Genomic DNA, 15,137 nt, shown 5'->3' with positions numbered 1-15,137 from the left:
ATGTGATCAGACGAATTATAACCTCAGGCTAGAAAGTAAACTCACCGTGGAAGGACCACGCATGGTGCGCCCCAGGTAGCAAGCTTTGCCCTGCACTAGGGAGCCAGCCAGGGACGGCTTCAGTCCCTGCTAGTGAGAAAGTCATACCAATAGTGAGAATTAATAAAGGGGGAAGAGATTTCCAATAGCATTTTGAAAACATATGCTGCCAGTAATTTAAGTGCCTAAATTAATTGTCACAGATTAGAAAGTAAAATGAGTAAAATATTGTCCTGGTGGCAATGTTCTTTATTATAGTAGACATTTATTAAAAGTGTGTGTGTGTGTGTGTGTGTGTGTGTGTGTGTGTGTGTAGGGGCTCCTGGGTGGCTCAGTTGGTTAAGCGTCCGACTTCGGCTCAGGTCGTGATCTCACGGTCTGTGAGTTCGAGCCCCGCGTCGGGCTCTGTGCTGACAGCTCAGAGCCCGGATCCTGCTTCAGATTCTGTGTCTCCCTCTCTCTCTGCCCCTCCCCTGTTCATGCTCTGTCTCTCTCTGTCTCAAAAATAAATAAACGTTAAATAAAAAGTGTGTGCGTGTGTGTGTGTGTGTGTGTGTGTGTGTGTGTGTGTGTGTACATGCACACAAAGCTCTGTGTGGGACAAAGAGATGTAAGGATGTGGTCCCTACATTCCAGGAGCTTCAGATCCAGAAGAGGTTAAGGCAGTGCACAGACCACTCTGACAGGGGTCCATGTGAGTAAGAAGTACCACATGGATGTTACAGACAGTAAACATCATGAGATTTCAGTGACCAGAAGACATCACTTTAGGGCCGAGTGGCTGAAAAATCTTTCTAGAAGCGGATATAATTTGTCAGGTGCCTAAAACAATAGAAGCAACAGGATTTTGCCGGGTGTTGATGGTGAGGAGGATTGGAAATGTGCAAAGGTCCTGAACAGAAAAAAGACATTATGAGTTATCTTTGAGGACTGATGAATGGCTCTATCAGTTGAGGTGGAAGATGTGTATTGTTAAAAGATGATATTCAAAAAGAGACAACGTCATAACTCTCATAGAAATATAAAAGGAATGTATGTGAAAGATTTTACTTAACTCATTTTTAATGAGGAAGTTACAGCCAGTTTAAAAGAGAACCCCCAAATGGACACATTTATAAGTCAGGAACATTGAAATGAATGTGCAGTCAGAGGCAAAAGTGGCTTCTTTCACAGTGGGAGAGTGAAGTCAATTAACTGAACCGTCACTGGGCAGAGTGTTTTTTTCTTTCTGTAGAAAAGAATCTCTGGCATTGCTATCAGTTGTCTATCATATGCACAATTTTATTTTTTTAATTTTTTTTTAATGTTTTATTTATTTTTGAGACAGAGACAGAGCATGAACGGGGGAGGGGCAGAGAGAGAGAGGGAGACACAGAATCGGAAGCAGGCTCCAGGCTCTGAGCCATCAGCCCAGAGCCCGACGCGGGGCTCGAACTCACGGACCGTGAGATCGTGACCTGAGCCGAAGTCGGACGCTTAACCGACTGAGCCACCCAGGCGCCCCTCATATGCACAATTTTAAAATAGCTCAAAGGCGTTAAAAGGTGCAGAGTGCCTGCAGACTTAAATTAGACAACCCCCAGAGAGGTGAGCTCTGAACAATGCATCGTTTTCTCCTGAGACACAAAATTTTCTGGCTGGCCTCCAGTGTTAGGGATCAGACTGTGGAGGACTTTTAATGGCAGTGGGTGGGACTTTCTCTCATACATACTGGATGTCAAATGGATCAAAGTGGCAACTTGATGTTAACCCCCAGGTAGCAGGTTCATGAATGGAGAGATCCTTGAAGTTGGGAGGCATTTGGGGAGTTTGAGTATTATGATAAAGGTTTGACACCAAATAGGCCCAAACTGAGATGGAGACAATGGAACTGGAAAGAATATATGTAAAATTATATAAGAAGAATCAATATTGGTTGAGAGGGGAAATAAAAAGTAACTGTAGTTTTCAACCATGATTTGGAACCACTTCTGTTCAATTCAACAAATACTGAGTGCCCAAGCATACTAGGATCTGTGCAAGGTTCTGGGGTTACAAAATCAGTAAGATAGGGTTCCTGCCCTCGAGGAATTCTCAATCCCAGGAAGAAGACCGATATCCAAACAAATGATAGTGCAGAGCGAATGCTATAGCAGAGGTATATTTCAAGTGCTATGGGAACTCAGGTTAGGGGGGCAGTTAACGATGCTTGGAAGGTGGACAGGTGTGTCACAGGAAGCCACCAAGGCACAGGGGCATTTTAAAGCTCTCTGTCATCCAGATGAAATGGGTTGCATCATGCCAGGCAGTAACTGCATGGACCAAGAAGTTGAGATTTGAAGAGTGGCCTGAGAGAAAAGGTGGCCGGGAAAGTGCAAAAGCCTCAGAAGATTCAGCTTTCTAGGGCAGGGCTGGCCCATGATGGCAGCAGAACAGAGACCCTCACGGAACGGTGAGACGTTAGCAGCCACGAGCTCCCTGGACACCAGCGATGAGAAAGCCTTTTGCTGCAGTGTTATTCGCTGACATACAGAATGCATTTTCATAGCTGATAGATTAATATTCAATAGTTTGAAAAACTTACGTTCGAGCTAAGTCACGCTAGCTGATTATGACTGGCAACACTGAAATTAAAAGGCGGTGTACCAGGGCATCATCATGGCGCTGGTGATGAGTTCCCTGTCTGTGGTCTGTTGGAGAGGGTCCTATGAATGAAAGGTGAGCTCCCCATTTGAACCTCAAGTGAAATCTTTCTTCTGCTATCCAAGTTTATAGATATCCTTTTTAAATATAAAGTCCAAGGCATTTTATTTTGGGTTCTCAGATGACACAGTAGCTTGCCTAGGATGAGTGTGGACCTGGGTTAAAGGTCACCAGGTGCAGCTGAGATATCAAGTTAACTCATTTTAAAAAGTGTAAAACAGTACTCCAAAGTAACCCTCACCTGAAGAAGTATGGGACCCTCACCTGGTGGAGGATGTACCAGTGACAGTCAGTAGCTACATTACACACAGAGATGAAAATTGTGGCTCTTGAAAAAAGTAATAACGGAATCTTCATCATCTCATATACCTTCCAGCTACATGTGCTTTCTTGTCAATTTTCTCTGCCCTTGGTTTTTAGACTTTTGCTTCTATCTCATTATGACCAAAACATGCAGTAAGTTAAATGATACAAGCAATTGTATACCGTATGATGTTTTCTATTTGAAGAATTACTCCAATTTTGTTTCTTGAAACAGTCATAATCAGTAAGTGAAAGTTATTTCCTCTCGATGTGGTAAAGGACGATTACTCCCCAAAGGAGCTTGTGCCAGAACAACTAGAATTAGAATCCAAATCCTTATTTTCGCAGGTGAATGGTCTTAATGTGCTTCAGCACTGCATAAGTAATCATATGGGAGATAAGAGAGTATATAAGGTACATAAGACTGGCTGCATCACCGAATCCTGAGAAAGAAAGTGGTTCAAGGAGAACCCGAGAAAGAGTGTCATTTGCTCACGAGACTTGGAGGGGATGACTACAAAAGGCCATTGGTTGCCAGTAGGCTTGCCCTTTCTGATCTTTTCTGTAAATTGTCAGGAGTGTGGCAAGCACAGAAACCAGATGTCTGAGATGAAGAAGTGAGGCAGGAAGAGGAAGCATCATCAATACTTGGCTGATTTGGAATTTGGCCAGAAGAGCAGGTTATCTGGTGAGAGAGGGGAGAACAGAATCAAATGAGACCTGTGTGTGCTTTACAGAACCATCTTGTGCTGAATGACCTACAAGAGCTTAACACCATATCTTTTGCCAACGGTTGTGTCCATTTTTCATTCGCATTTGGGCTCAATGTTTTCTGATGATTGAGGTTCCTGAAAGTCTGATGTGTACATAAACTGGGCTCCCAATAATTGGTTTTATTCAACTTATTCATTCTGGTTCCATAATAGTTGCCATGTCAGTGTCCTTTCCCAGAGTGAGCTGTTGCCTGCAGCAAACTCGGGGAGCCTGGTGTTCCCTACCTTTCTTTTATGGAGCTAATGTAGGACCAGCCTTGCTTGGAGACCTCTACAAGTGAACATTTGGAATGTACTGCGTTGGCAGCTCCTGGAGCCAGAAAAGTGTGGGAACACACACCAAGCTACAAGTGTTCTTATTTTTTTTAAAGTTTTTTTTGTTTTTTGGTTTTTTGGGTTTTTTTTTTTTTTTTTTTGAGAGAAACAGAGACAGGGGCAGTAGGGTAGAGATGGAGAGGGGGAGAAAGCGAGAATTCCAAGCAGGCTCCACACCATCAGCACAGAGCCCAATGCCAGGCTGGACACGAACCTTGAGATCATGACCTGAGCTGAGACCAAGAGTCAGACGTTTAACCAACTGAGCCCCCCAGGTGTCCCTAAAAGCTACAAGGGTTCTAAATGGAGGCCTTAGTAGTTTGTGCTTGGATCAGAGACAGGTGGGTCCTTTTTTTTTTTTTTTTTTTTTTTTTTTTTTTTTTTTTTTACAATACGCCTGAAAGCACCATTTATCAGCTGTCATAAATAAAATTCTGTCAATAATTTCTATCATTCATTCTGTTATTAACTTAGTCTAAGATCCTTTCAAAGTCAAAAATTTTTATGTCTGTGCTTCAGTTTCAATATTTAGAAATGGAGGAGGAAAACAGACGTTTTCAAAGGTCTGTTATGTGCCCCACACTTTATAGTATCTCATCTTTTCGTAAAACCCCAGTGAGGTTAAGTATTCTTCAGTCCCATTTCACAGCGGGAAACATGGAGCCTCAGAGAAATGGACACGTCCAAGCTCGTACAGCCAATGAAGGATAGAGCTGTAACTTGAACTTAGGACCGTCTGATCTTCTCAATACACTGATGAAATTATGAAAATGTAGCTTGTGAAGGATCAGTCATCTGTGCTGAGAACATTATTTAATGCAGCTATTTGCGATTCAGTGTGACCAGTGCTGTCTCTATAAATTTCATATAATTTGCTCAGACATTCCAAGTAACTTCTATGGGGTTTTCTTCTAGACATTATATGTTTACATACTTTTGTAGTGCCTTAGTTTCTTAATACATTAAAAATACCATCTACAAACAAGAAACATGGTAAACCAAGCCCATACATCTATAGTAGAGTGAAAATAACTTTTTACTATCTTGGGCAGTAATAATTTTTCTGGAAAGGAAGCAGGTGAAATTCTAGTGCTTCAACACTGATTCTAATGCTACAATTCCATCAAAATCTATTTAAAACGTAGAAGTGAGGGGCGCCTGGGTGGCGCAGTCGGTTAAGCGTCCGACTTCAGCCAGGTCACGATCTCGCGGTCCGGGAGTTCGAGCCCCGCGTCAGGCTCTGGGCTGATGGCTCGGAGCCTGGAGCCTGTTTCCGATTCTGTGTCTCCCTCTCTCTCTGCCCCTCCCCCGTTCATGCTCTGTCTCTCTCTGTCCCAAAAATAAATAAACGTTGGAAAAAAAAAAAAAACACCAAAAAAAATAAAACGTAGAAGTGAAAAACGTAAGCAATTAAGAGTAAAAACAAATTAACTGACGTTGGATTCACATTAGTGTTATTCAGTGGTTCTTAAGTTATTCTCCCATGGAACGTGGTGTTCCACAAAATAGACCAGGATATCAAAGTCGTATAATAAAGATCTTTTCCTAATTTGCATGAAAAATATAATACACAGATTTGTATAATTTTAAGTTTTTGTAATATTCTTAAGCCTCTGGTATATGTCATCACTGACTGCTATAATCTAGCACTAGTACGATATATGATCCAGTAAAAAAATTGCATTTGGATTACTTCCACAGATAACATTTTGTGGTAGTTCATAGACAGTAACCTGACCCCCCGGGGCTTGGCCACCTGAACTACTTTGAAAAATTAAACTATCAATGAAGTTACTTTAAAATTATTCACTAAACACACCACTCGGGGCAAGTCAACCTTGTTACTGGAAGATACGGAATGACTCCACCGAGTAATCATTCAAATATTTATGTAAAGTTTCCTTCTTTGCATTCAGCAACTATAATAAAATGCTTATGAAAAATTAATGCCTTCCCTACAGCATAATAGACAGTCTCTTTTAGCCTATTTATACATAAAATGCCAAAATAAACATTAAGAAAACATTTGCAAAGTACATTTAGTATTCCCCTCTATCCCCTTCCCCCCAAAGCAAAACACCAGTATGAAATAGTTCTGTGATTCTGTGCAATTCATCTCCTCAAGCTCCACAGTACCTAGCTCATCTATGATGGAAGAATATGATCATTTAAATGCAACAAGAACATCTTTGTAAATGGGCCTGCCCCCTTTCAACAGCAACACAGAGCTAGAATTCATCTCGCCATTGGCTCTGCTTCCCGTAAATGAAGGAGTTGAGTAACCAAGAAGCCAGCTAGACCTTCCTCCCTTCCTGAGCTTTGAGGGCCAGGTCTTTGCAAATTCCACCCTTCCTTCCTGACAAGCCTGGACTTTAACAGTAACAGGGCAGTAACAGAGAGATGGAAAAAACACACACATCCACCCAGTGCTGACCTTTCTTCTCTTCTACGATGGTCTCGATGTATTTGACGTGGAAAGTATGTCCAGTAGATATAATACCAAGAATGGCTTCACGATGACTTTTTAATGGGTAAAAAAAAATTATGGCTGAGGTTTAAAGAATACTGTTGACATTCTCTATGGAGAATGTGGGTTACATCTAAGTGAGTGAAGCTGCTAAACATCGTGAGCTCTACCCAGAGACAATTAGGGGACAAATGTAGGTTTCTATCTCCTTTCTGGGTCTGTAGTAAATGACAGAAGCATGTAAATCTCCCACATAGGTGTTTTCTAAATAAACTTTTTTTTATTTTTGAATAGTTTTTAATCTACAGAAAGCTTGCAAAGATAGTACAGACAGTTGTCCTATTCCCACACCCAGTTTCTTTTATTAACATCTTACGTTGCCATGTACATTTGTCACAATAAGAAACCAACATCAGTGCATCATTATTAACTAAATTCTGGATTTGTATTTTATTTTATTTTTTCGCAAATATCTCTTTTCTGTTCCAGGATACCGTCTAGGATACCACATTATATTTAGTCATCGTGTCTCCTTAAGTCCTGTCCAGACTTACACAAGTATTTTTAAATTACTGAAATATGATAGTAGATGGTTGGGGATTTTATTACACATGTGATAATTAAGCAGAATTAACCTATGTGAAGGACTCCAAATTCTGGGTTTCTTCCCCTTCTGGGAGGAACCCCCTTCAGTTCCCAATTCAAAATATCTTAGATGGTAGTGATTGGAGAAGTATCCTTTTTTGTGCTTGGGTAGCTTAGAGAGAACTAGTAAATTACCCCTTGACATGCCATAATTTGCTTCGTTCCCCAAATTTACCACTGTTACATCCACAGGAACAACGGGAAGATACGTCGTGGCTGTGGATATTACAGTGTGGGGGGAGCGAGGGTAGGGTCTCTTTTTAAAAAAATAATTCGATATTTTTCAATTGAAAACTGATGGTGACTCGGTTCACAGGGCGGGCAGAATGCAATAGCCTATTGATACTGAACTTCTATTAAACCATAGCTAGCGACAGTGTACAATTTTGTGTATGTACATATAACCATAATTACAAGACAGCAAGAAATAAGGCTCTCAAGAAACAGAATCTGAGGAAGGACACATAATTGTTCTGTTCAATCTTGGAGCTTCTTTTAAAGGTGACAGTGGAAAGTCCCATTGACAGGAAGCTCTTCAACTCCCATTGCTCTAGTTTCCTTTATAAAAAGAAGTTAAGCCTCGCCTGCTTAACTACAGAAACATTTTAAGTTAACTAAGGTTTTCCATTTCTCCTGCCACTTCCCGGCTCAAGCTGTGATCACTGTGTGCCTGGAACTGTTGCAGTAACCTCATTCAATTCGAGAGTGCGCGTGTGCCTGCGTGCGCGTGTGTGTGTCTGTTCTGACCACCTCTGTTGGCACTGACCACCTCTATTGGCAAACACCCTTGGTCTAACCTACACATCACTGCTGGATTAAACTTCCCCAACGTTTCTATGGGCACATTTTCCTATTCAGAAATCTTTAGGGGCTTCCCATTTTCTAGAGAAGAAAACTGTAATTTTTCAGGCTAGCATTAAGTAACTTCTCTGATTTAGTTCCAGCTTAAAATTTCCAACATTATTTTTCTTCTCTCCGATATACCCAAGCCCCTGCACCAGCCAAATATGTCTTCTTTCGGTTCACTCAAAACCTTCATTAAATTAATCACTGTAATTATTATGAACACACAATTATTTTGTGTCTTCATTACCATAGGCTTCCTGCCTTGAGTCTCTGCTTAGCTTTCTTCTTGACTCTTGTCTCAAATTTATCCCCTTTCTAAAAAAGGCCCAGGTAAAATCCTACCTTCATTTCTCTTCAACTCTCACCTACCCCCTTCCTCTAGTGATCTCCGTCCTGACAACTTGCAGGGTCTACATGCATTCTCAGTATGTTGGTTTACCTACCCCTGGTTTTGTTTGCTATATGCATACTTACGTAGTGTCCGTGCCAAGTGCAAACCTCACCAATTAAACGGTTTTTTATTCTTCTTCCATGTAACATATGATGAATATTTTCATGTCATTAGATATTTTTGAAGTGTGATTTTTAATGGTTTCATAGGTAGTCTGCCTCACATTCCACATTGTATTAAGATATGTAGTTGGACATTTAGATGTCCCGTTTTTTTCTATAATATAATGCTGTCCTGAACATTCTTACTCATCTCTAATTACGTATTTGAGATAAATTCCTAGGAATGGGCTTCTTGAGAAGCATTTATGAAATTCTTGATCACATTTCCAAATTTCCTCCCGATATGTTGTGCCAACTTTTTTCTTCTATCAGCAGTGTTGGAGATGCCTACGTTATCATTGTCTCATTGGCACCGCAGGTCATAATTTGCCTGTAAGAAATCTTGTCGGGGGGCACATGGGGGGCTCAGTCGGTTAAGCGTCTGACTCTTGATTTTGGCTCAGGTCATGATCTTACAGTCATGAGACCAAGCCCCACGTCAGGCTCTATGCTAGTACGCTGGGTGTGGAATCTGCTGGAGATTCTCCCTCTCCCTCCCTCTGCCCCTCCTCTACCTGTGTGTGGGCTCTCTCTCTCTCTCTCTCTGTCTCTCTCTCATATCTGTTTGCCATCTGTTTGTCTCCTTTGGAAAAAAAATGTCTGTTTAGGTCCTCTGCCCATTTTTAGTTGGATTGTTTGGTGGGTTTCTCGAGTTGTAGAAGTGTTTAATATATTTTGTATGTTGACTCCTTCTCAGATATGCAAGTATCTTCTCCCATTCAGTAGGTTGCCTTTTCATTTTGTTGATGGTTTAGTCCCACGAGTTTATTTTTGCTTTTGTTTCCCATGCCCGAAGAGACATATCTAGAAATACGTTGCTACAGCCGATGTCAGAGAAATTACTGTCTATGCTTTCTTCTAGAAGGTTTGTGGTTTTATGTTTCCCATTTAAGTGTCTTTAATCCAATTTGAGTTTATTTTTGTGTAAGAAAGTGGTCCAGTTTCGTTCCTCTGCATGTAGCTGTCCAGTTTTCCCAGCACCATTTATTGAAGAGACTCTTTTCCCCATTTTGTATTCATGCCTCCCTTGTCACTGATTAATTGACCATATAAGCGTGGGTTTCTTTCTGTACTCTCTATTCTGTTCCATTGATTTATGTGGCTGTTTTTGTGCCGGTACCATACTGTTTTGATTACTACAGCTTTGTAGTGTATCTTCAAATCTGGAATTGTGATACCTCCAGCTTTGTTCTTCTTTTTCAAGATGGCTTTGGCCAATTAGTATCTTTTGAAGTTCCATAAAAATAGTATTATTTTTCTCGTGTTATTATTCTAGTTCTGTGAAAAATGCTCTTGGTATTTTGATAAGAATTTCATTGAATCTGTAGATTGCTGTCAGTAGTATAGATGTTGCAACAATATTAATTCTTACAATCCATGAAGATGAAATATCTTTCCTTTGTGTCTTCTTCAATTTCTTTCATCAATGTCCTAATAGTTCTTTCATATCCTTGATTAAGTTTATTCCTAGGTATTTTATTCTGTTTCATGCAATTGTAAATGGAATTGTTTTCTTAATTTTTCTTTCCCTACTTTGTTATTAGTGTGTAGAAATGCAGCTGATTTCTGTGTATTTTGTATCCTGTGACTTTTCTGAATTATTTTATTGCTTCGAATAGTTTTTCAGTGGAGTCTTTAGGGTTATATATATGTATGTATATAGCCATACCATGTATACGGTGTGTATATAGCCATACATATATGTATATGATATGTATATATCATATGTATATGGTATCATGTCATCTGCAATTAGTGACAGCCTTACTTCTTTCTTACCAACATGGACGCCTTTTATTTTCTCATCTGCTTGCTGTGGCTAGGCCTTCTAGAACTCTGTTGAATAATGGACATCCTTGTTTTATTCCTGATCTTAAAGGAAAGCTCCCAGTTTTCACCACAGAGTATGATGTTATCTGTGGGTTTTCCACGTATGGCCTTTATAATGTTGGGGTATTTCCCCTCTAAACCCACTTTATTAAGCATTTTTATCATAAATGATGTCAAATTTGGTCAAATGTTTTTTCTGCATCTACTGAGATGATCATATGATTATTTATCCTTTATTTCGTTAATGTGGTGTATCATGTTTATTGCTTGGTGAATATTGAACCAACCTTTCATCCCCAGAACAGAATCTTTTAATTTTGATGACTTTCAGTTTCAAATTATCATGGACTTTGCTCTTGATGTGTTACTTAAGGAATCCTAGGCTGACCCAGAGTCACAAAGATTTTTCTCCTACGTTTTCTTCAGAAGTTTTACAGTTTAGGTTTTTTATAGTATGATTTTTTTCAGTTAATCTTTGTACATGGTATGAGATGGCAATTGAGGTTCATTTTTTCCATGATAAGTAGCAAAACATCATGAATCTTTCCAGAAAAGGAAATTGGAATAACTCGTCTCTCAAAGACATGTTTGTTGTTTAAAAAAGAGGGGAGAGGTTTGCCTTCAAGGTGATAGACAATAAATTATTGCTGCTGGTTCTTGAGTCTAATTTGGAGCCTACCTCAGATGAGTGAATGAATGATTATGGGCAGAAAACCATACATTATGTTACATTACCACTTGGGTTGTTTGTTTGGGAGCTAGGCTTGCTTATTTCCCCTAAACAATGTGATTGTGTCAATTAATGTTTTTATTTCTACAACAAGCATTTTTGAGACCTAAGGAGTACAAGGCACTGTACTTCTTGGACGGTGTGGGAAAATAATTTCTCTGCAGTCCATGAATAACCTGTGTGCAATTAACATCTGACTTCTAGAATGAAAGGAAGTCAAAGTAATTAACTTTCTTGAACCACAAAATTATTATATAAGGAACATCTGTAAACATTATAAGATTTGGCCTCTTAGGAATGTACTCATAAAGATTGTTAAGGGAAAGGTGTGATACATAAGAAATATAGCTTGGAGTTATTTGTGAAATGAAAAGTATTTCAGTAATTGCCAGAGCCACCAAAGCCTTTTTATCACCTCTTTTTCTCTGTAGGTCATCAGCTCAATGAGCTCCCTTTCTGAGTACTGCCTGCCTTCCATTCTGCGTACGTTATTTGACTGGTATAAAAGGCAAAATGGCATTGAGGATGAATCACATGAATACAGACCAAGAACAAGCAATAAATCAAAAAGGTACATTTCTTATGTGTAGGAATTATGAGGATCTTTCTTTCTTTCTTTCTTTCTTTCTTTCTTTCTTTCTTTCTTTCTTCTTTCTCTCTTTCAGAAACATAAATCAAAATGGGATTTATGCAGCATCTAAATCTTCCTGCCTATGCATGGATACCTTGCAGGTGCACATGGATACCTAGCAGGTGGCACAGGTGGCCCCTTGTCTAACAGTGAGAGTGCTAGTCACTGCCACTTGTCACAGGTTGAAAAGACACACTCAGCCTTATTTTGACATTGGTGGGGCAGGTGTAAGGGGCCCTAGATTACCTTGCTACTTTCCTGAGCCCTCTCTCTTCCCGTCTGCACCTAAAAGCAGAAAGGCTGTAGCAGGCCCCACATGGTGCTGCCTAGTCCTTGTTAGGAACTTTGAGTGCCTGGTGTGCCGTCATGGGAAGGAGGCTGGACAGGACCTTAGCAGTAGACCTGGAGGAGCCATCCATGAGCCCTGTGACTTTGGGCAGCTCACGACCTCTCTGTACTTTAGTCTCTTCACTAGCGAAACAGGGAAGTCAGATTATCTCATCTCGAACTTCCCTTGCAGCCGACATTTGTATTATTCTGTGCTCCCCCTTCTCTTACGGATTTCAAAAGTGGAACTTGCTGCTACATGAACCCTTTAGCAACCATAAAATTTAAGATTCTTTTACTGTCAAATGAAGGTGCCATCCCCCCAAAGTTTACATAAATCTATGGAATTCATATGTTTGAAATATAAGTAAATATAAGAAAGTTGACTATATTTACCTTTTCTTAAAAAAAAGATTATTTTAAAAACATCTCCATATGAACTGATGGTGCACTTTTTAAAACAGTAAAGACAGAAATGAATCATTCAGAAAATCAGATATTAACTACTTCTTGTGAGTGATTTATGTCTCTCATTATTTCTTGACACTTCTAATGCTTTTTTAAAAATATCCACTTCTCAATGTCATGAAATGAATTACATTTCATCCAAAGTTGTGATTTCATTTTATAACATGCTTGAGTTTATGCAAGATTCAATCATTTGTTAATCATTTTGTTTGGGAGAGGAATTAATAACTTTTTATATTGAATCTTTTTTTAGTTGAAGACGGGGAATTTTTTATTAAGATGTAACTTATACCTGGCAAAATTCATTCTTTTAAAGTGCGTAATTCTGTGTTTTTTAGTATATTCACAAGGTTGTACAGCTATCACCACTAATTCCAGAACATTTCATAACCCTGAAAAGAAATCTCATACTAATTAGCAGTCTCTTCTCACAAATATTTTTTTGATATATCAAATTTGAAAGGTAAAGTCTCAATTCTAAAATTGGTTCAGACTGTGAGATTAATAAATTAATGGTATCATTTTATTATTCTTCCCATATTACATGTTAGTTTATGATTAGATATTAAACCTTTCCTTGGGGATGAAGAATGGGGCAGTTTTAATTGAATTAAGTGAGTTTTAGTTTTGTTTCTCTGTTTTGTCATAATTTAGTTACTAAACCTAGATTTTCCATGAATTTATTTCTTTTTGTATTGAAAATATTGAAAATGATTATATATATAATATATATATTATTTTACTTTGTGTGTGTGTGTATATATATATATATATATATATATATTTTTTTTTTTTTTTTTTTTTTTTTTTTTTTTAAGAGGCTCCATGCCCAACATGGGGCTTGAACTCATGACCCTGAGATCAAGAGTTGCATGTTACAGACTGAGCCAGCCAGGAACCCTTGAAAATAGTATTTTAAAACTCACGTTACTAATTGTTTTCAGGAGATCAGAGTAATTGCCAATATCAAATATAGCATCAGGACAGTGAAATTTGACTCAGCAGCATTTAATTAGCATTTGGACGTCCAAAATAAGAATGTGTGTTTGGGAGAAAGCCAAAAGAATGAGGGTATCTAGAGCATGATGTAGGTAATAATGAGAGTTTCTGTTACTAGGGAAAAAAAAAAGAGGAACTTTAGAGAAAAGCACAAGGAACCGAAAACAGTTAAGTGTGACAGATGTGTACTAGGGTTACAATTTCTAAGATTAGTATAATATCAACATTTTGACTGCCAAATAAATTTGTCAGATGCTGCTGGCTCCTGGCAGTTAGACCTCAAACCAGCAATAAAGTTGAATTCATTATTGGAAAAGTATAGGTCTTACTTTTATTTGAAAGCATAAATTGGCTCATTAAATAAAATAGAATCCGGGGTTTAAAGTTTTTTTCCCTGCCAAGAACTGCTACTTTCTCAAGGTCCTCTGGCCCCTTTTAAAGACCCTTATTGGCCATCCAACACAACCATTTTCTCTCTATTGCTGCTGGCCATCTTTGAAAGTTCTCCTTCCTTTTGGTCTTCAAACATCTTGTTTACTTATTCCATGCTATAATCTCTAGGTCAGGCTTGATGAATGTTCTTTTTTAAGGCAGTTGGATGTGTTTTCCTCTCCTCCAGCTGGCAGGAGCTCTTCCAAGTTCTAGTGGGTCTTGAAGGACTTCAGATAGATGGTTTGGCCCAGTGCTCTCCCTCCTGGCAAGACTATTTGCAATAATCGTGAATGAATGAGCTCCTACTCTGTCCATACATTTCTCCTTGAGAGTTAGAGCTGCAACTTCCCTTGCTAACCCATTCTGTCACTCGCCAGCCTTTACTTGACTTGTTTATGGTTATAGAGCTTCTCCAGAAATTCTTTTTTATATCTTACATATCACCTTCCTTTCTTCTCATTCCCGTTGACTGAGGCAAAAAAAAAAAAACTCCATATTTAAAATATTCTTGGGGTGCCTGGGTGGCTCAGTTGGTCCAACTTCAGCTTAGGTCATGATCTCATGATTTGTGGGTTCGAGCCCCGCGTCAGACTCTGTGCTGACGGCTTAGGGCCTGGAGCCTGCTTGGATTCTGTGTCTCCCTCTCTGTCTGGCACTCCCCTACTCATACTCTGTCTCTCTGTCTCTCAAAAAGAGACATATTTTAAATTAAAAAAATTTAAATTTAAATTTAAATTAAAAAATTTAAATAAAAATTTAATAAAATTTAATGAAAAAATTTAAATAAAACCTTTTAAATTAAAAAAAAATATTTTTTTAATATTCTTGATTTATTTTGAAAATACCTGCCTGACAAGCCCAACTCTGGTCCTCCTTTCTCATTGCTCTTACTTAAAATTCCAAGGATGGAGCATTTACATGTTTGAGAGACTATGCTAAACATATTACACACTTTATCTTATTTAATACTCAAGCAAACCTTTCTGTAATTGCTATTATCATTCCCATTGTGTAGATGGAACAGTTACTGGTAAATAGAAGAGGCATCATTTTAACCTACGACTGTTCCACACCAAAGCCAATGCTCGTAGCCACTAT

At 38.9% G+C, this 15,137-nt stretch overlaps 1 protein-coding gene and 1 long non-coding RNA gene across 9 annotated transcripts in view; one reads left to right on the top strand and one right to left on the bottom strand.

The window, feature by feature from the left end:
- Positions 1-15,137, top strand: part of FRY (FRY microtubule binding protein) — a 463,051-nt gene that overhangs the window by 266,777 nt on the left and 181,137 nt on the right. For all 8 annotated transcript variants that reach the window (XM_086714061.1, XM_086714067.1, XM_086714035.1 and 5 more), the window contains one exon: positions 11,614-11,753. In XM_086714061.1, coding sequence (XP_086570187.1) covers positions 11,614-11,753 — 140 coding nt within the window. The remainder of the gene's footprint in view (positions 1-11,613; positions 11,754-15,137) is intronic.
- Positions 1-15,137, bottom strand: part of LOC147584836 (uncharacterized) — a 49,727-nt gene that overhangs the window by 32,856 nt on the left and 1,734 nt on the right. The window lies entirely within an intron of this gene.

The sequence above is a fragment of the Puma concolor genome, chromosome A1, assembly GCF_028749965.1.
Source record: "Puma concolor isolate L17-30 chromosome A1, mPumCon1.1.hap2, whole genome shotgun sequence".
Taxonomy (NCBI): domain Eukaryota; kingdom Metazoa; phylum Chordata; class Mammalia; order Carnivora; family Felidae; genus Puma; species Puma concolor.
This window is presented reverse-complemented; position numbering and strand designations above follow the sequence as displayed.